This window comes from Bombyx mori, chromosome 23, assembly GCF_030269925.1.
Source record: "Bombyx mori chromosome 23, ASM3026992v2".
Lineage (NCBI taxonomy): Eukaryota > Metazoa > Arthropoda > Insecta > Lepidoptera > Bombycidae > Bombyx > Bombyx mori.
In genome coordinates, this window is record NC_085129.1 from 8,220,014 (window position 1) to 8,242,938 (window position 22,925).

General features: G+C 35.3%; 1 protein-coding gene across 2 annotated transcripts; it reads left to right on the forward strand.

Annotated features, from left to right (window-relative positions):
• The first annotated feature begins 154 nt into the window (after positions 1-154).
• Positions 155-17,535, forward strand: iap2 (inhibitor of apoptosis 2). 2 transcript variants are annotated; one of them, XM_012695857.4, is made up of 11 exons: positions 155-791; positions 1,409-1,554; positions 1,867-2,007; positions 4,846-5,050; positions 6,770-6,928; positions 8,007-8,078; positions 10,393-10,495; positions 11,071-11,215; positions 12,480-12,732; positions 13,287-13,426; positions 14,522-17,535. In XM_012695857.4, the coding sequence occupies exons 1-10, from the start codon at positions 381-383 to the stop codon at positions 13,407-13,409; spliced, it is 1,758 nt and encodes a 585-aa protein (XP_012551311.1). In that variant the 5' UTR covers positions 155-380; the 3' UTR covers positions 13,410-13,426; positions 14,522-17,535. The 2 variants fall into 2 exon arrangements, with proteins under 2 accessions (XP_012551311.1, NP_001189458.1); NM_001202529.1 differs by lacking the exons at positions 8,007-8,078; positions 14,522-17,535 and having other exon boundaries at positions 381-791; positions 13,287-13,409.
• Positions 17,536-22,925: the final 5,390 nt, after the last annotated feature.

Genomic DNA, 22,925 nt, shown 5'->3' on the forward strand with positions numbered 1-22,925 from the left:
GAACTAGCACACATATATAATTATATTTCAATGCCATGGCCACAGTAGCTAGGTAGCCACGCTTTTGCTCTTCGGATAACAATTGGGTTTCCTAAATTAATTTTAGGCTAGTTAATAGTGTAACCTTTCTATACTAAACTTAATTAATCGATTCTTCGATAAACAGATCTCAGATCGCCACTCTACTTTTCTTCTGATTCAATTCAATCAATACGTTTTATCAGAATTTTATTTACCATATTTATTACAACGGGAATAAATAAGATTTACAACTACTACGTAAACATTCATTGTGATCAATGTTAGTTAGAACTCAAATATTAAACCATCTCCTGTATAACATTACCGAATTATTACGAAAAACGTGATATTTATTAAAAATGAATTATGAGACAAACAGACTCAATACGTTCACAAACTGGCCTGCTTTGGCTCCAGTGGATCCCATCAGAATAGCGAAGGCTGGTTTTTTCTACACTGGCCAAGGAATGGAAGTGCAATGTTTTAGTTGTGGTGGTAAAATTTCCGAGTGGAATTACGGAGATCAAGTTATGTGGCGACATCGTAGGATGGAACCAAATTGTACGTTTGTTGTGAATTCACAACTATCGGGTAATGTACCGATGGTATTAGGCCCTGAATGTCCTTCGACGGATGAGCTAGCCAGGTCTTGGTCGACTACAGATGATCAAAGTGATTTAGTTGAATCTACTGGAGACTATGGTGTTACTGAAGAAGATGAAATGTATAGGAGCGAAGCTTTGCGACTTCTTTCATTTAGTCATTGGGAGGTGAGTAAGCTGCTTTATTATTCTTGAAATATGTTTTGAGTAACGGCACGGAGCCGGTCTGTATAAAACATGCTGAAGCTTTCTGTAACATACTCCACACAGACTATATGGTAAACAGTTTCCATTAATTTTAATTGATTGTCCCGCACTCTTAATTTTGCTGCTTAATATTGACTATGAAATTCAGTGAATGGATATTTCATTTATTTTCAAAATATTCAGAAATCTGTTGCTATTAATGAACAAAAGTAGCAGTAGTATTCAATCCTGGCCAACTCAAACAGTTATTGTTACGATCCCAGATTTTTTGTATTTTGTTTTTATTACATAGGTCTTGAGAGCCTGCCTAGGTAGGTACCACCCTGACCAGGAATGTATTTAGATTTGACGGGCGGGACAGCCATTACTTATACTATATAATTAAGAGACCTCATCTCTCAAGGTATATGGTGGCAGTCTCTTCTTATAATCACTTTACGTCAGGTGGCTAAGTGCCTGTTCACACATTTAGCAGTGAAAAATATAACAGACTAGCCACTTTAACTAGCTTTTGATGTACATTAAATGAAAAAAAAATGGTTTTAAAATTTAGATTGAATAAAGCCTTCAACTTTTAGGATGATTCTGTATCTCGTGAAGCTCTCGTAAGTGCTGGTTTCTATCACATAGGCGGTGGACGTCTACGATGCGCATGGTGTGGGGGAGAGTTAGCTCCATTCAGACGATTCGGATCATTGGGTCGGCCACTTGAAGTCCATAGAATGTAAGTTTATTTTACTACTGTGCTAAAAAAAGAGTAACCTCAAAAAATGTTTTATTTCCTTTTGTAAATTTGTTTTTCTGTTACAAATGTAAATCTATTACAATTTCATTAATTTATTCCAAATTTAGGAAATTAGTTCTAAATTTTAAGTTATAAATACAATTGATTCAACATGGAAAAAAAAACTATTTATTTTTGATAAAAAATTGATGGTAATTTTCTTAATATTCATCAAGATATTAGGAGTGTTAAAATTAAATAACTGTGAATGATTCTTAATAATTAACTGATAACCCTATCTTATTTTGGAAGGTACTTCCCCCGATGCGCCCACGCTGCTGCACTTGAATCGGCACAACAGCCCTTTACTTTACCGACAGTTATGTCGTCACCGTCAAACACGCCCCCAATACAGTCACCACCAGAGACAGGCAATGATTCACAATCACAGTCGTAAGTAATTCAACTATACACACTTTATCATAGTGGAATTCACCACTGAATTCATCAGCACTAAAACTCAGCCAAACTATTGGCACAGATGATATTACTTGGAGTGATCATCCAGTTTTTCAACCTGCGAATGTGAAAAAAATGGGGTAGTCAATTGTTTTGAACAAAAAATCCCGAATTGAAAATTTTGTAAAAACTGAACAGAAGCATTTTTTATTGACCATAATATCCAGTTTGAAATTGCGAAATTATTACTCTATTCCAAATAGGAAGTCCCTTTTAACACTTCTTAGAATGTAACTCTTCACGTTTCACATATGTAATTTGAAATAATAAAATTTTTTTGTTCATGGTTGTAAATCATCAATAAAAAAATTTACAATCAATCTAAATAATTATACAATTAATTCACACACACAATCAACATAATATTGTTTTTAGACATAGTGCTCAAACTAATTAAATCTTTAAAAGATAATAATATTTTACGGCAGTTTTGCATTTACGTTTTCATCTTACTAGTACTAGATTATTGACATCTAAAAATAGTAAATTTTTATTACATATTATATTTACATTATTATAATTTTTTTTTATTACATATATAAAATTTATATTATTTTTTTCAATGTTGTGATTCGAAATTCGTAATAATATTACATCAGACTTATTTAAAAGAGATTGAGATGAACATAGATATGTGTACAGCCACGACGATCAGTGGATAATAATATAAGCATTCAACACAAAATACATATTATATAACTAGTCAGGTCATAAGTATTGTCACACAGTAAAAACTTTTCTTTTAGAATGCTGGCCACAAAAAAGTTTATTGAATTCGAATTTCGAATTGCTCATGAAAATAAAAAATGTATACTTTTAGAATTTTACTCATTTTTGAATATGGAGTGGACGCTTAAAGAAGACCGTGTTGCAGTTATTGCGTGGCATCGTTGCGGTTACGCGCCAATTCAAATTTTGAACATACTGAAAAATTTGAATATAACCAAAAGATTCGTTTATCGTACTATCAAACGATACAATGAAGACTCTAGTGTAGATGACAGGTCAAGAAGTGGTCGCCCTCGGTCTGTTAGGACTCCAGCAGTGATAAAAGCTGTGAAGGCGCGAATTCAAAGAAATCCCAAACGTAAGCAGAAACTGTTGGCCCTTCAGATGGGATTAAGCAGAACCACGGTGAAAAGGGTGTTAAATGAAGACTTAGGGCTTCGGGCATATCGAAGAAAAACAGGACATCGTTTTAATGCTCGTCTAATGGACCTGAGACTGAAGAGATGCCGCGCTTTGTTGAAGCGGTACGCGGGAAAAAAATATCGGGAAATTCTTTTTTCGGATGAAAAAAATTTTACCGTAGAAGAGAGCTACAACAAACAAAATGATAAGGTGTACGCACACAGTAGTGAAGAAGCGAGCAACCGTATTCCGCGTGTCCTACGAGGTCATTTTCCATCCTCGCTCATGGTATGGTTGGGAGTTTCTTATTGGGGCTTAACAGAGGTACATTTTTGTGGGAAAGGTGTAAAAACGAATGCAGTTGTGTATCAAAATACAGTCCCGACGAACCTTGTGGAACCTGTTTCTCATACCATGTTCAATAACAGGCACTGGGTATTCCAACAAGATTCGGCGCCAGCTCATAGAGCGAAGAGCACACAAGACTGGCTGGCGGCGTGTGAAATCGACTTCATCCGGCACGAAGACTGGCCCTCCTCCAGTCCAGATTTGAATCCGTTAGATTATAAGATATAGCACCACTTGGAGGAAAAGGCGTGCTCAAAGCCTCATCCCAATTTGGAGTCACTCAAGACATCCTTGATTAAGGCAGCCGCCGATATTGACATGGACCTCGTTCGTGCTGCGATAGACAACTGGCCGCGCAGATTGAAGGCCTGTATTCAAAATCACGGAGGTCATTTTGAATAAACTTTAGTGTCATAAGAATCTATGTTTTGTTAAATTCATTTTGGTATATGAATGGTTACATAATGAATAAACTTGTTTCAATTATTTTACATTAAACATGTGACAGAATTTATGACCTGACTAGGTAGTTTCTATTAACATTCCCGTCATTTCTACTTTTACGAATCTTTCGTGACATTCTTTATTAACATTTTTAAATCTGAGAGTATTAAGTGGTAGGCTTGTGGAGAGTATTCAATGGTAGGCAGCGGCTTGGCTCTGTGAGCGACGGTAACCACACACCATCAGGTGGGCCGTACGCGAATATGCGTGCACGAGCAATAAAAATAAAAACTATCTGACCTTTGCAAATACAATCACTGAACTATGCTGATTCAGTTGATCCTTGAATACATTTTTCATATCATCCTAATTGTTTCGTACGCAATTGAGCGCAACGTTATTGAATAAATAATTTAAACACCATAAAAGTATACATCTAATAACATATCTGATATATTTACTAGGTCAGAGCAATACGGAAGTAGGTTGTTCTGTGTGTGCATTGTCTCACCTTGGTAACGATGGAAACAGTAATCATTGATCGTAACCATTACAGCTTTAATTGTAGAACTTGTCAGTTGACTGTTTACTAGTGAAGAAAACCTACTACTAGATTTTAGTAAGATTTATACTAACTGTATTAAAAATATATATATATATTAATTGTTTATTGGTTTATTCCTTGAAAACTCTTTGGCTGTGACTGTCAGACATAATGCGTATTGGGAATGTGGAGTATTTATTTTCAATTTGAATCGTTGTTTTCGTTATGATCTGTAGGTTTTCGGACGAATATCAACGTTTGTCTGTATTTAAAATCGAGTGTGAGCAGTGATCATTGTATTATAGTGCGGGAGCTGCCCACAACGAGCGACTCCTGAACATGGGCGGTACTTGGCGTACGTTAGGTGTTGTCAGCGGCGGAGCTAGATACCCTCAATACGCGTCACTGGCGTCACGACTGGCGACCTTCGACTCTTGGCCAACCGACAAACAGCAAACGCCTAAAGATCTATCAGAAGCAGGATTCTTTCACACCGGAACTGATGATCAGGTGAATAGAGATATCGACATACACCTATCATACCAACTTAGCATTTTGTATTTTGTTAATAATAAGCAAGGAAATTTGTATCAAACTAACATGAATGTTAATGGTTTTCAGTTGTGACGTCTCTAAATTATGGTTTTCTAAATGATTTTGTTTTATAGAACAAAATCATTTAGAAAACCACACTTTTTTCAGTGACACCGTCTTATAACAGAGCCCGGTAGTAAGAATTATATAAGCTACTAGCCGTACTCGCCCGCTCCGCTGGGCATTTAAAATTAACATTGTTATTTATTGTCATTATTATTAGCAAGTCCAACACTCATATAAATATTAACCTATCCATTAAGTACATGTATTTTCTACATGGATACTAAGTTTCAAGTCAATCGGATGCATGGTTCAGTAGTTATAACGGAACATCCGTAAAAACCACTGTAGATTTATATATTAGTATAGATAGTTAATTACACTACATAAATAAATTGAAGGATTGACTTTTACACTTTTTGTCGAAAAAAATGTGAACAAATCGTACTTACTGCTTTTAATATTATAGCCCGTATGAATACAGCTTTTCAGATTCAATTAGGTCTAAATTTAAAACTGCTTTTATGGTTTAATCCCGTGTTTACTGATTTTTTATTTTATAATTTCTAATTACGGTATCGGCTTAACTCTGCCCTTGGCATTGCTGACGTCCATGAGCGACGGTAACCACTCACCATCAGGTGGGCCGTATGATCGTCTGTCTACCAGGGCAATAAAAATAAATATTATGTATACGATTCGCGAAAGTCGTATAATATATGTTACGGTAAAAGTAGTTTTTATGACAAATGTATACATTTTCCGGTAAATATGCACATTTGCCTCCTCGTTTGGGTAATGTGCATTCAACTAACATTTACAATTTCAAAGAAGGGAAATGTACATTGAATTCACAATGACCATGTCGTTTTGGTAAATGTGAGCATGGCATACAAAATACGAAATCGTATTTGTAAATAACATCTTTTAATTAAAATAATTTTTGTTTTTAAAGCCTTTTGTATTATGTTTATTTAAATAAATATTTTTTGTTACTGCAACAACATTATTAATTTATTTGTATTTACTGTAACTTTTCTTAAAACATGAAGGTGAGAGTATACATTTACCAAAACGTGAAGGCAAGAGTACACATTTGTAGGAAATGTACATAATATATATAAATTATATTCAGTTCACATATACCTAACTTTTTGGCAAATGTGCACTTTTACTGGTGAAAGTGTACATTTCCCAAGAGTGTACATTTACCGTAACATATCGACGCTTGAAAGGCTAACGTGACTAAGCGACAATGCGTGAACTTTACAGTAGACTAATTTAAAGTTGAAATACCTGAAAAAAAATCTATTTTAACGAATCTAGCTGTAGGATTGAAATGATTTTAATAGACCTAGAAATATATATTTTTTGCGCATCGAATATGGTTATTGCCTATCATTTATGTACAAAGCAGTTATTGTCGCTTAGTCACGTTTGCCTTTCAAGCGTCGATATACATTATATTCGGTTCACATATACCTAACTTTGGCAAATGTGCACATTCACTGGTAAAAGTGTACATTTCCCAAGAGTGTACATTTACCGTAACATATTACATTTACCGTAACATATACATTACCGCTCTTATGTTTCGTTCGGTGTGATTATTATTAATGAAATGATTCGTAGGTTCGCTGTTTCTACTGTGACGGTGGGCTCGGCAAGTGGGAGGCTGGCGACGCGCCGTGGACGGAGCACGCGCGCTGGTTCCCGCACTGCGGGTACGTGCTGCTCCTCAAGGGAAACGAATTCGTCGATGAGTGCCGAAACGACAATAATCGGAGAAATGTAAGTATTACTGGTGGATTACTGGTGGTAGGACCTCTTGTGAGTCCGCGCGGGTAGGTACCACCACCCCGCCTATTTCTGCCGTGAAGCAGTAATGCGTTTCGGTTTGAGAGGTGGGGCAGCCGTTGTAACTATACTTGAGACCTTAGAACTTATATTTCAAGGTGGGTGGCGCATTTACGTTGTAGTTGTCTATGGGCTCCAGGAACCACTTAACACCAGGTGGGCTGTGAGATCGTCCACCCATCTAAGCAATAAATAAAAACTGTTATGTGTCTATAGCTTTAATATTTATCTATAGATTTCAATTAATATAGTTTTTAAAAATACACCTTCATATAAAATTTTATTAATTACATTGTGGCAAGTAGCCGTCATAAACGCAAGATATTTGACAGAATCTCGCTTACGACATTTTCAAGATAAGCTTGCATATATACAACTTAACAATATCAGGACCGTCGGTCTACCGAGCAATATCACTAGCTCAGTGGAAAATCTTCCTTTCGTCTTTATATCTACATACACTAATGATAAGTTCTTCACTCTTAAAGACCATTCTAGATTTTTAACTCACACATTATGAAAGGGGTTTTTTATTGCTCTTGTGACGTGTATACGACCTGATCAGCTGACGGTGAGTGGTTACCGTTGATCATAGACGTGAGTAAGGCCAGGGGCAGAGCCAAGCCGCTGCCTACCGTTTAATACTCTCCACAAGCGTCGTTTGAAGAAGGATAAGTCGTTGCGGTCGGGAAACACCGTACAGGGAAGCGCATTCCAAAGCCGGACGGTACGTGGCAAAAAAGATCTCTGGAAGCAGGGCTGGCAGACAGAGCTGGAAGAAGGAAGGGTTGTTGTTCACGTAATTCGCATATTATTCTTAAAATTCTATAATACCAAAGAAAAAAAGTTTCTGATTAGGTATGTAATTCGAAAATTTATGTTTAATATTTATTTTAAATATTCGAATTCAATTTATGTTTCGTTATCCAGTTGATGTATGAGGAAAAATTAATTATACGGCTACGAAGTATTGAAGTATGAAATATTTATTAAATTTATTTAATTTTCACAGAATTCACGAGAAACTGGTGTTAGTTCGAGACGAAGAAATCCGGGCGTCAACTACCCGGTGACCGAGATTGAAGTGAGTTGAGTTAAATACGTGTACGTGTGCCGGTCGGCTTACACGCGCCTCATTAACCCTTAGAACCGCGAACCGTCGATAGATCGACTTTGTATTACTGCGTATAGAGTGCGAAGCACCGGAATACCGGTAGAAATTGCGGAGGAATTTAGAATATTGCGGTAGAATCTAGAATATTGCCGTAGAATTTAGAATATTTCGGCAGAATTTAGAATATTGCCGTAGAACTTAGAATATTGCGGTAGAACTTAGAATATTGCAGAAGCTTACTTCTAGTAACTAAACGTGGCAGTGGTATTTTTCCAGCACTAGAAAAAGAGCTCATTCAGAAAACATTGCTATTTTACAACAGAGGCACTTATTTGTGTTGGTAGAATTACGATACATATTGTCCACGTGGAGCCACAGCATACCCTTGAACTAGTATCTCGTTAAACCAATTTCTTCTAAATCACTGTAAGTATGGTAAGAAATGATTGAATGGTCAAATATGAAATAATACTCACGTCCTCACCTTACACCAAACTCGGATTCGTTAGCTAAATGTTTTCAAATCTCTTTAATATCCGTAGCTCGTTCTGTGTGAAACGAGACGTGAAAACTTAGAAAGATAAAATAATTTACAGAAAAATCGGCGGTAGTTAGCACAACATTCAAATATCGACAAATAATGTCTCAATCGAAAACTAAAATATTCGAAACTTCTGAAATAATATAATAATAGTAATGAAAAACGCGAAATTAAATCTTCAAAGTAGATTTAATTATATCTACGACTAACGAATACTTCAGTATTAGATAATACTAGATACAGATAGATGATAGACAGATAATACTGTGCCCTTAATAACATAGAAATAGAATCAGATATTAAGTCCTACGCAAGAATACAAATAAATATGCAATATATTACGTGACCGTCTCATGTATCTCGAATAACAAACACGCAATCGAATTCCAAGGAAAAATAGTTCAATGACAATAAGTAATTGTTCATCAATCGATTTGTTTATGTTTGGAGACTTCGAGTTCCAATGTCCTCGTTTGGAACTTGTATCCAGAACATTGTTTTAATACTAAATCAGAAACAACCCGTGGCTACTTACTGCTTACTAGAGTCTGTAGATAAAAATAATAATGTTCATTATCGTCTTGTAGTTTCTCCTGACCACTATTCTGAATGGTTAACACTATGTATTATTTTCAACATAAATACATAAAATATGGTATGAAAATGGTTCCCAATGAAAGTATAATTTATTTCAACTATAACGTCACAGTAAAAATAATACGATTTAACTTCACGACTATTAGATACTTCATTTATTCATAATTCCTAGAAAACAGGGAAGTAATTGAATAAAGAAAAGTAATATCGTCAAGATTTAAAAATAATAATAATAATTGGCGTTTGACGACCTATATTCAAACCCAGTCCGAGAGTAACTAGAATATAGCCCCTTAGCCTTAGGCTACCGATGTTTGCGTAGGAAAAAAATATTCAAATGTCGACTTATATTAGTTCAGTTCGTCTTTTTTTTATTTGTACCTCTGCTGATAGCCTTGAGAGGCTATATCAGTGTTACCCTAGCATGTAGGTGAGCTCTCAGGTCTCAAACCGGAGTGTTGCTAACACTGGCCCTAGCAAGAGCAGTGCTTCGCAGAATCTACCAACGAATCGGAAACGCGACCGCAGTTCGTCTATAGACAAGATAATATATTCGGAACGTTGAAAACAATAAAATGAAAGTAATAAACTCGAAATTAAACCTTAAAATTACATAACTTTAATTATAAAACTTTTTTCATTGACAATTTGAAAAAAAAAATGTGTGGTGTTGTGGGACACCGGATAGGAACGAAGTTCCTTATTATAACAATATTAATTATAAGTTCTATTCGAGGTATAAAGAAAATAAAACTGGAGGTTTCGCAACAACCCGCGATCATTCGGTACGTATGTAACGAACTTATTGTAGTACACTTCATTCACGGTTGTTTGTATAAGAGTTAGTGTATTGGGCAAACGAACGCTCTGAGATCGTGGTCAATGAATGATAAAAAAATATGTTATTTTTTGTACGTTATTACAAAGTTAAGTCGTACGCTGTGTGCGTTACTAATAAAAAATCTTACGTTACGGACGTTTTTTCCCGGTTAGGGTACCTCCCCGCATCGTCCAATAAGGAACTTCGGTCCAAAAAAAAAAAACAATTCGATGAAGTTCCTGATTGCTGTCTTGTGACGAACAGACACCGTATGACGTGTACAGACGTAATTTTCAATTTGTCAAATAATATGAATACATCGACAGGTCGAGGAGTGCATGGAGAGTCCAATAACGTTGGCGGCGCTGGGGGCGGGGCTCGACGTCGCGAGGGTGCGCCGAGCTATCCTGCAACGATTGAGATCAACAGGTACATATCTTCATTTTTTGAGCACTTTGCTCTTCTTGCTTGGCCAACGTAATTGTATTTATGTGTCGTCGTGGCCTAAAGGATAATACACCCGGTGCATTCATATTCAGCGCATAAATTCTATCGGCCAACATTCTGTATTTGAGATTTGATTTAAGAATCAAACCATTTTATCAAGATTACTTCTGAGATTAGTAGAGTCGAATAGTTTGATGTTCTAATTATAATTTTTTAACAATATTGTATTTATATGACGTAGCTTTTTTTTTATTGCTTAGATAGGTGGACGAGCTCACAGCCCACCAGGTGTTAAGTGGTTACTGGAGCCCATGGACATCTACAACGTAAATGCGCCACCCACTTGGAGACATAAGTTCTAAGGTCTCAGTATAGTTACAACGGCTGCCCCACCCTTCAAACCGAAACTCATTACTGCTTCACGGTCGAAATAGGCTGAGCGGTGGTACCTATTCGTGCGGACACACGCGAGGTCCTACCACCAGTAGCTTTTTGGAACCCAAATTTTATGTATTATACATTTAAGTGTTAACTTTTAACATTTAACTGTTGTTAAGGTACACCGTTCCAGACTTCAGAGGCACTGATTGATTCCGTACTAGACGCGCAACTAAACGAGGAAGCTTGGAGTACTAATTCGCAGTCCCAAAGCCTTTCGAGGCATTTGGCTGAAACGCTCAGAGGAATGGATTCAATACCAGGGTAAGATTTTAGATAAATATACCGTATATATAACTATGTTCAAAGGAAGGTACATTTGGAATACGCTGTAAAGCATTATAAAGATAAAAGGTAATTAAAGTGTAGTTCATATTCGCCTGTGTTCCTAGATCAATCCAACAAAATTATTGGGTTTACTTTCTTGTGACGTCACACTTTAGTAAACGATAAATATTGTCTTACACATCGAACAAAACATAATTAAGAATCAGTAATAACTTTCTTAACGCATTATATTTCCTTTTCTAATAAGTGGTGGGCAGATAAATATAAACTTTTGTAATCGGCTGAGACTCTCTCTCAAAGAGAAAGAAAGAGCGGGAGTCAACTATAAATTGTCCTCATTGTGACAGAATACCAACCAAATATGTACCTTGAATTCAGATTAAATCTGCTTAGCATCCTTTATCATTTTCATACTTTTGGTTTTTGTATTTTTATATTTTTATTTAAGTATATTACTCATAGCAAGTATATTGGTATATAAATCATAAAATATAGTGATTTCATATTACATGTAAACTGTAAATATCTATTTATTGAATGTGTGTATTTTCTTTAATTATTTATTGATAATAGTACATCGCAACATACCTGTTGTATCCTTTTATCTATTCCAGATTTTTTGTAAATTTAACGGTTGTCTAGAAGATATCGCTTTTAGCGATAAGACCGCCTATTGATTTTAATATATCTGCTTGTTGCCTGTTTTTTTAATGTTAATTGTGTTTTGATGTGCAATAAATTTACTTTTTGCAATATTGTGTTTAGTGTAAAAGTGAAGTAAACAAAAGGCAAGAAGTAAACAAATTTAATAGTGAAGTATTAAACAAAGATGAGTTCATCAGACAGTTCTTATTTAATTAGTAGTAGTTTATTTAAAAATTAAAAAACAGTTAAATTGTTTTTTTCTATAAGTAAGGGGGGGCTCCGCCCCCTTACCCCTGCCAGGGCTTCGCCCCTGGACCCGGCTCGGTACTCCACGAACTTTCAGCCTGGTAGGAGAAAAAATAGTATGTGCACCGGGAAAGAAAAGTTGGACATTTCCTCCCACGTGTTTGCCAATTTTACACGCTGGACATGTTCAACTTCTCTCCCTTGGAGCACAATGTACCATGTCTCTTACTCTTAAATTTTGAAATTTCTTTCTCGTTGTTAGCAAGGAAGTTTACTTTTTGTACTCAAAAAATCATTTCGATCGAAACAAATAATTGTGTGTTCAATTCCAAATTTATTTGCTTTACAGTATAGCACCGCAGTCGTGGGACAACAACCCGGATAGAGGCAGATCGCAAAGAGACGGTATATCTCCGTCGCTTACTGAAATCGAATCGAGGCGGTCTACCAGCCAACCGCGAACATTGCCACCGCGCAGGAACGTATCTGTTATCGATGACGACAGAACTGAGCCTCTGCATAAAGAGGAAAGCTTAACGTTGGAAGAAGAGAATAGACAGCTCAGAGAGGCAAGGCTGTGTAAAGTTTGTATGGATAACGAGGTGATTATATTTTTTTATTTATATAAAATGGAACGTACGCAAAAAAAAGGATCGTTCAGAAATGAATAACAATAAATAAGCTTGCATTTTTATGACATCACCAGAACTACTGTACTTAAAGTAATATTTCATAAAGTTAGGTATTCATCAAGTTAATTAGACACTATTTAGATAAAAAAATTTAAATATATACAATGGCAAACGTTCATGTTGGATGTCCACATCGATTTAAACGATATTATTGTATTAAAACAAATAAAATTGTTAAATTGTTATTTATATATTTATTAAATTGGTACAAATTTGTGAGTTTGTACGGAAATTTACTATAATCCCGCTAAGTTCATCCGCGCCCTGTCCTGTTATCTCAACAGCCCTGACTGGGCTCCGGCACTGTCCGGGGTAGGGACAGCTGTTAGCGGCAGGAGTTTTTAGTGAAGTTCAACTCCCACAAACCCTGCCTGCCGCGCGGGTGGAGATCGGGCGATTTTCTCCTTTGGAAAAAAAATCTTACTTGAACCAAGTTGAAAGTTACAAGGGAGTGGTTGTTGCAGGTGAGCGTGGTGTTCCTGCCGTGCGGGCACCTGGTGTCGTGCGCGAGGTGCGGCGCGGCGCTGAGCGCGTGCCCGCTGTGCCGCGGCGCCGTGCGCGCGCTCGTGCGTGCCTACCTCGCCTGACACGGTCAAACCATCACGTCAGTACATGCGCTCACATCACTTCTAACTATTCTAATTTCTTTTTTTCTTTTTTTTTTTAAGTGATTTTATGACCTGGTAACTAAGACCTTTAAGTCATGTCTTATTTTAGTTTATATTCTTATTTTTATGAAAAATGATAATATGGAGTGAAATGAAATGAAAATGATTAATTTGAGACGTTAATCAACTGAGATGAAATTAAATGAAATTAGATGATATGGAATGAAATATAATCTTAGTAAAATGGTGGTCATTTACTAAGATTTTTTCAGTGGACTTTTTGGAGGACCCCGAGAAGTTGCGTCCAGCGGCTTTGTTTCATTTTCCCACATTTGTACACTTTCACAGATATTAAACAGTTAATAAACCACCGTTATTACACATTTAAACCTGAAGAAACACTAAATAGACAAAATAAAACAAATCACACAACTTCACTCCTCGCGTTCCCGCCAAAAAGTCCTCTATTCTAATTTCTCGACGACAGGGTTGCCCGCATACGTCGTACAATAGCGTAATTAGATGAACTATAATGTGAAGTTTTGCAGCATCCGATCGGGTGCTGACCGGGTATTTCGCCAAACGAATTTCATTTTTAAGCATTAGGATTTTAAGCTTTTTTAAGCCTGTTTTTACGGGCCAATAATTCAAGCTTCTTAATTCAAACCGGGTCAAAGCTTGTTGTTTCATTACAACTTTTCAAAAGCTAGCTTAGTGTTTAAACATATCCTTATTTGCAACAAGAAAACTTGTTAAAATATTAACTAATTAAAATTGTAATCTATACATTTAATTTCCTTCCTCTAATATTATTTTTGTCATTAAATATAGTATACTTATAGTAAGTAATCTATAATGGGTATAAAACATTGACAAGCAGTTTTCTTTTAATCCGGATAATGATTGTTCTTTTTTTTTGCTATTTTAAAAGTTCATTAATAGAAAAACTCTAGAACAGATAAATTTTCTACTACATTTAACTATGATAATAGTCGCAAAATATCTTTAATATACCTAATAGAAACGATTACAATTTGAAGAGTTACTAAATATGAAGATATGTATTTTTATTGATATTCGTTCTATTTCAGGCTACCTGTGGACCGGCATCGCAACTAGTGACTGTAACAGTGAAACGTATTGTTTCTTTTTACGTGATTTAAGTGAAAATTAATTATAAATTATTTATCATGTGAGTATAATTTGTTCTGTCTTTATATGTTGCTACTATAACAATACGAATGAAAGGAAGAAAAATGTAAATCGGGAAAGTAATCTTTTGAAATTCACCATTTAATTATTAATTGACGCTGGAAACGGAATAATGATGATAAAAGGTAAAGCCTTCTTTAAAATAATTTTAATAGTCTCAAGTGAATGAAAAAACATTAGATTGTTTATGAAATTTTACTCTTGATCCGTTACGTGACGGAATTCCTCAAGCGCCTACGCGTTGATTAAAATCGAACAATTAATAAAATTTATTAAAGAGATTTCGTCTCATTTATTTTAATGCTTAATAAGTTTATGATTATGCACTTACTGCATGATATAATTATTTCTAATCATTGGATACGAATTAGAGCGATGAACCGTACATTATGAATGTTTGAATTAGTGATGAAAAAAAATTTACGATGAATCAGATGATCGTGGCACAACCCTTATAATTAGCGTTGCCAGATTTTTTTTAGCCCATAAGAGGCAAATGCTTAAATAGGCAGAAAACTACGAGAATTTAGTTTTTTACCCGGGTAAAAAAAAAACTAAATTATATAGTGACATTTTTTTTTTCTTATATTTCTCCGAGGAGCATGTCAGTTTTAACATATTTTTATCGGTTTTAACATATTTATAAAAATCAATACAATTATAACCATACGGTTGAAATACAGGACAGAGTCAGTCCCGCCGGGACATTTTGAATTAAGCCTAAAATACGGGACGTCTAGGGAAATGTGGAACGTCTGGCAACCCTACTTATAACCCAAGTACACTTTCTGTAGAATTAACATAAGTCTGTTTATTTTTTAGAAAAATAGATAAGTAGAGAAAATCACTGTCAACATAATATCTCTGTATGTATCTGTGTATATTTCAATGCAAAGAATCAAATCTAAAAATCCGTTCTAATAAGAATTTTAACTACCCATGCAACTATATAGTATGTATTAGTTACATAATAATTAATTGAGTTTACTTAAAGTAAATCATTTAAATTTTGGTGTTGTTTAAATCTTATCATTTAATTTGGAAAACTAATTGTATATTAAAAAAATACGTAAACAAATATATTTTGTGAGTATATTCAAACATTATTGAAATAGGAAATTATCTATTTAACGTTTGAAATTAAAAATTACAAATATTTAGAGAAAAGAAAAGAAAAAATGTTTTGAATATTAAATATTTGTAGACATTTCGCTTAGCATTCAATCTTACTCGTCTAGTACTAGAATTCAAACTGTGGGCTGAGTAGTACTTACAAACTCTAGTCTCAACGTCACATGTTATAGATAATTTAATATGGAATTAAAGATAAATCGTTAGTTCCACGTCGAGACATTGACATTCACTCAGACAGAGAGCAGTCTGACAATTGAAGACATGAGTGGATGAAGGGGATATGATACAAATTGTTAATTTTGAGAAAACGGGTAACAAACTTTTGTTACTTGTACTTTTTCTTCGTACATAACACCTTCATGACATGCAATTTCTAAACATAGCCTTTAAACCCGGAGTTTTAAGGTTTAATATGGTTTATAGGCACATACACCTTCATTCAGTGTAAAAACTCAAAAATCTTAAAAATGGTACGTTATCCCTTCCTCTACTCATGTCTTCAATTATTGTTGATCAAAAAAGTTATGCTTTGTTTACGTTATGCAAAAGGTTTTTCTAGTAGTAAGCCTTAAAACTATAATAGATTTTAGATTGTTAGATCACACATACAACGCATTGATATTGTAGTGAATTGATTGAATAGTCTTTTAGATAATGTTTCCGGTAACTAATAGTTAAACTTAGTGAAAAATTATGTATAATAAGTTACGGCGGATGCGTTGAGAAGAAAAAAAAATGTTTTAAATTGATTTTGTAGTTACATTTGTATGAACTTTTTGTTCCAATTTATGTCGAAGTAAGTTCAGTTGATATTTGAATTTCGTTGAACGTATTGATGATTTTTAATTTAATTAAATCAAATTAATATTATATATTTTAAGTATATATATATTATTATATTAGGTAATTTAATTTAATGTAAACTTGCCTTTCCTTTTCTTTTAATATTAATAGTGCAATAAATTGTTTAAATGATCTGAAGCGATGACACGATCATGGACGCGGTGCTCGCACAAAGTGACAGATTTTACGTCTTAATGCGTATAGTCTATAAGCGTTGTTCGCGTTTGTACCCATTTAATATACATTGACTTCTCTCACTGATACTATACGAACTAGTTTTCTTCCAATTTCGTTTCCATCACAAACATATCATGGAAGATAGAGATTGAGCGACCAATTTATTTCGAAATTAAATATAAAAAAGTATATATTTGCAAACGCTAAAGGCAACGTTTGTAGTTTTCGAACTGCCTATTTACGGTAAACGGCTGTGCTGATATATTGAATTAAACTTAGGACGTAAATTGTTAAAAATTTGAAAGAAATCAAAAGCCTTAAAATTCGATAAGAAAACGATGGAAAGATCATCGGGAACTGTTCGTTATAAGTCGTAACTTTTAAATTATGACTACAATAAAGACAACTTATCGTAATACTGTCGAGACTTTGGTCAACAGCAAAACGAAAAAAAAACGACACATCGGAGAAGTTAAATTTGAATGTTTAAATAGTTTGAGTGCGAAGAAACTGCCGCATTGTCATTGTCAAATAGCACCTCTAGTACTTTCGGAGTGAAGCAAGAATACATACAGCACGTACAGACGCGAATCCAATACGATCTAAAATAGTGTAAGCGCCTTTATCGAAGATAGCGGGAATTGTTGTGGAAAAATGTTGTTAATGTTATTTTTAGATTGTAATTGGTATTTGAAACGATATTGAAGTGGGGAATTACATGGTTTATAACCACGAATAATTGTTTTATTGAACGTAATGTGACGGCAACGCGAAATTTGTGCTAATAATGGCCATTCTGTCTGGTACGTTAGTTTGATAGTGCCCTATTTCTCTATATAATCTCGGGGTCCTTAGTTTTCATTTAGAACTTTTTACATTTGCACTCTCTCTGCCTTGAGAATCGCTCGTGTTTCTGCAATATGAAGTTCTCCAGTACGCATTACGCAGTAATTTTTAATTATATTCAAATTCAGTGGAAAAAATTGTTTTTGTATAGTTTTGAGCTGTGCAATAACGATTACTATGTTTTTCCTTTGCATCTCTCGTATTTTTAATGGAACAAATATATTTCTTATTTATTTTAAGATAGCGCAAAAGTTCCTTATCCAAAATCAATCCAAATTTTTTTTACTGGTGGTAGGATCTCTTGTGAGTCAGCGCGGATGGGTATCACTACCCTGCCTATTTCTGCCGTGAAGCAGTAATGCGTTTCGGCTTTAAGGGTGGGACAGCCGTTGTAACTATACAGAACTATACTTGAGACATTAGAACTTATATCTCAAGGTGGGTGGCGCATTTACGTTGTGGATGTCTATGGGCTCCAGTAACCACTTGGTAAACAGGTGGTGTGTGAGCTCGTCCACCCATCGAAGCAATAAAAAAAAACATTTTTGATCAGCATTCGAAAAAAAATAAAAAAATAGTTAATTACTGACTATATTAGGTATAAATATGTGATATATATATATTTTTTTTTATAACAACGAGATATATATTAATACGGTATATTATTATGTAAATGGTTGATTGATTAGACGACCCACCCAAGATAAATGGCATCTCATATCTTGAGACATTTCATTTTCATGCATGCTTGCTTCAAGTTTGAGCTCACAATTAATCTATACCATCATAATTATTCAATTTTAATTGTAACGATAATTTTTTTTTTGTTATCATTTTTATCAAACCTTTTTTAAAGATATTATAGTGAGGGTTATTCGTAAACATATGACAGGTACGTATTTTAAATTAAGTGCAGTAATACTATTATTAGGTAACAATATGTGTGACAGTTAATACTTACATATTGTTTAATCACAAATGGTACCTATTATTTACAGTATATTTATTAAATATAGTATACGACCAGTATTTAGGGATCCAGAGACGAAAGCTCTATGCTATATAAAGAATGAGCGTTTCTACACCAGACTATTAACACCACTAGATAATGAAATCTTCCTACGTTGTCGGCCGAAGTTTTTGGTTATCAAACACAACTATTGGGCCTTCCAGATTTTCTGAAGTCCGCCCATTCATCCTAAGGCGAGGTCTCTGGACGAGCCTTTTGTAGTTTTGTGATAAAATATAATTTTTTTACCATACCTAATATAATCAAAAGGTTGGTATGTAAATTATTAAAATGTAAGTGAAAGTTTTCTGCTTTCGGGTATTTATCAGAGAGAAATTTATGGAACGAGCTCATGTCCCAATAGGACAACCTAAATATCTTTTTCGTCTTCTCATTCTTTTTCGTTTACCTATTACTGGTAACTCGAGGTGTAATGCTATACCGAACATGTATACGAGCTCTATGGGTTCAGTCAGAGAGACCGAAATACCGCTATCCGCTTGGAAACGTGAGGTAGAGTTAATGCGAGTATTTGCATTATAATAAACTACATCCACGTCTCTTACACTAATGCTTTTACTGGCGGTAGGACCTCTTGTGAGTCCGCGCGGCCTATTTCTGCCGTGAAGCAGTAATGCGTTTCGGTTTGAGGGGTGGGGCAGCAGAACTTATTCTCAAGGTGGGTGGCGCATTTACGTTGTGGATGTCTATGGGCTCCAGTAACCGCCTAACTCCTGGTGGGCTGTGAGCTCGTCCACCCATCTAAGCAATAATAATAATACATTTAATAGTTCAACTGAATACAAAATAAATTGTAGAACAGAAGGATTTTCGCGAGCTTTAATATTTCACGGAACGCGAGAATGTCATTACGCAGGAATGAAGCAAAGGGTAACGGGCCGAACGTTGTTCGTCGGGTGTTCGTTTTGTCTGATCAAAGGCGGTTTTTTTTAAATAAAGGTGAAGTGCGTTAGTTCGCCACGGCGCTTGAGGCGTCTGAGCGAGAATAGTGGCGCTCGGAAATAGCTCAGACGACGGCACACGTCGGCGGGATGCATTTGGAAATGTATTAATATGCGAAAGTCTGCTAGACGGAATGATTCAGCGCGATAAACCCCGCATTCCATTTGATTTGGCGTCCCTAAAGTTTTTTCATTGTTGATTAACCCGACGTATATCAAAAGGTCAAACAGTGTTCCGTTTTATTTGAATAATGAATTTATGTACTCCAGTTTTACGCATACCTCTTTTTTTTATTTATGCAACGTACACCAAATAAGCGAGTTTGTCTGCTCGTATGCAATAAGAGAATAAAGTCCTGTAAATGTTTTTATCAGATCACAAACATTTGTAAAACCCAATGTCGGTCCCGTTCCCAATTTGAAAATGCGTAATAAATTCCGGGGCAAAGCTTTTTATATTCCCATGAATTCCGACTTTTTTATTACTGTGCGTTATCGCTTCCAGATAATTCTACCACACACCATGACCACTATCAACAATATTTTTTTGTATTCATTACATATTTTTTTGGTTTAAATGTTTTGTCGCCAGCCTCAATAATGTTTACTCGGTGTAAATAGGTATAATTTCAAAACGATAAAGTTATTAGCTCACTACATCACGTTCGCATGGATAGTTACCACCGTCCAGCCTATTCTGGCTTGATGGGTGGGGCAGCCGTTGTACTGTAAAAACGGAGACTTAGAACTCTTGTCTCAAGCCTTACGTCTAGCAGGTGGCATTGACGTTTAGATGACTCTGAGCTCCGGAACAATTACTCCATCCATCTACGCGAACAATTAAAAAGAAAAGTACTTAAACTTTTCTGTCGTCGCGGTTCCATTAGGTATGTATAGAATGGTGTACAGCAGTCTTTCTCAAAGTGGGCGATAACGCCCCCTGGGGGGCGTTTGAAACCTAGAGGGGGGCGTTAAGGGGTCCAGGAAAAAATGGGGGGCGTTGATGTGGGTTAGGGGGGCGCTGTAAAATTTGTAATTTCATTTACTTTATAGTATTTTAAATTTTACTAAAATTAAAACTCACCTACTACACAATAACGAATAATTAGTTTATATTTCTACGCTGTATGATGTTATAAAAACTTAAAATACAGTCAAACCTGGGTAAGTGAGAACTGGATAAGTGAGAAAACTCTATAAGTGAGAGTAATAGCCAGGACCCGTCATTTTAAGCTCCCAAAACCTCTATTAGCGAGAAACAGAAACCTCTGTAAGAGAGAGTCGTTTTTCCCTTATGGACCTCCGTAAGTGAGACTGCTACTTATCTTTACCTCTATAAGCGACAGTCGAGCTTTATTTAAATATATTATTTAGGAGGAACAAATGACAAAACAAATTCTGCTATTTTATGACTCATTCGTAGCTTTCATGGAACTTCCTACCATTGTTTTTGTATTGTTTTCTCGTCAATATTGAACCTTGTGTGAAACTAAATAACCTTGTTATTTTATCGCATTCTTTTCGAATGGACACGTGTGCCTGTGTACCGTTCTCTTTGTCGGACTTACTCTTTTTTTTTTATCGTTAATTGCGAAGGAAAGTTCTGTTCTGCATCATATTAAAACGGAAAATTAATGTACTGTCATTAAGTGATAAACTTAAAATAGTGAATGCGTTTCAATCCGGAAAACCGCGAAATGAAATTCAGAGAGTGCATTAGAGAGAAACTCGGTTTAGTGAGAAACCTCTATAAGCGAGAATGAGATTGTGCTCCCTTGAACTCTCGCTTATCCAGGTTTGACTGTAATTAACATAGATTTCGTAGGATAGCCCACACACCGTACGCAATCAAGTTGTAACAAGATTCTGCGGAACATGATCGATGATAGTTAAAAAATTAGAGCAATTTTACCTTAATTACATTGCGCCAGAAATTATTTTAAACATTAGAAAAAAAAAAACTACCATGCAGAGTTTTAAAATATTACACATACGTAAACTAACACAAATTGAGGTTTTCTTTACTTTCTTTCTTGTTTTTAACATAAGGGCATTTTAAAGCATTTTTCTAGCATGTTATAAGAAATTACTGATGTAAGAATCATAATTTTTATATAAAATGGAACTGCTTATATAATTATTGTTCAAAAACTTGTCTTAGATTATTATTTTTTACAATTTACCCATTACCGTCCAATGTCAAATAGTATAGTATAGTAAGCCTAAACAGCCCACTTATTGTAAACATTGTTTACTATTTTATTTCTATATAATAATAGATTGGGGAAAAAGTTCCTTCGCAATTTTTAAGAAAATTCACATTTTTTAATATAATTTATTCACATTTAAGTAAAGTATGTCGGTACCATTTTGTTCGATAACTTTTTGCCATCTTGTAGGTAGGGACATGATCCCATTGCTATAGAAATTTTGGGGCTTCTGATCAAAATACCGCGACAATTGGTTTTGGCAGTCCTCTCGTGATGTTAACCTGACACTGCCTAAAGAATTCTGAAGAGGCCGAAACAGGTAGAAATCTGAAGGTGCAAGGTCAAAACTATATGGCGGATGCATTATAACACCTCCCAGTCAAGCTCTCTTAATTTTTGCTGAGTGGCTAAAGATGTGTGAGGTCTAGCGTTATCGTGATGAAAAACCACACCCCTTCTGTTGTATAATTCCGGCCGCTTTCTCTCAACTTCTTGCTTTAATCTCATTAGTTGTTCGCAGTTGAGTTCAGAATCGATGGTCCTGCCTGGTGGTAACAGCTCATAATGTATAATGCCCTTCCAATCCCACCACACACACAGCATCACCTTGTTGCGAGTTAACCTGGGTTTCGCCAGAGTCTGTGAAGCCTGATCGGCCTTTGACCACAACCTTTCTCGTACGTTCTTGTCGTACGTGATCCACTTTTCATCAGCAGTTATCAGCTTCTTCAAAAATGGTTCGGTTTCATTACGTCGTAATAAAGAATCACAAATTAGTATACGGTTCATTAGGTTTCTTTCAGTGAGCTTTTTTGTGTACCCAGTTTTTTTCAAATGCGCCATTACTATTTTGTGGTCAATTCCTAGTTCTTCAGTTACGTTGAACTACTGATATGCCGATCTTGCCCCACTTTTTCAAAAATGGCATCGATTTTATCCGTAATAAGGCGACCAGAGCGACGTGCATTTTTGACATCAAAATTTCCGGATTGAAAACGCTTAAACCAAATTTGTGCTACTCTCACAGACACATCACTAGGTCCATAAACAACGCAAATTTTTTTCACGGCTTGCGTTGCTTTTTTCCTTTTTTTGTAGTAAA

Bases quoted from the DNA above. Each gene is read 5' to 3' on its own strand.
- iap2 (XM_012695857.4), top strand. From the start codon at position 381: ATGAATTATGAGACAAACAGACTCAATACGTTCACAAACTGGCCTGCT. The intron at 1,555-1,866 runs GTAAGTTTATTT...TTATTTTGGAAG, and splicing joins CCACTTGAAGTCCATAGAAT to GTACTTCCCCCGATGCGCCC. The intron at 12,733-13,286 runs GTGATTATATTT...TGGTTGTTGCAG, and splicing joins AAGTTTGTATGGATAACGAG to GTGAGCGTGGTGTTCCTGCC.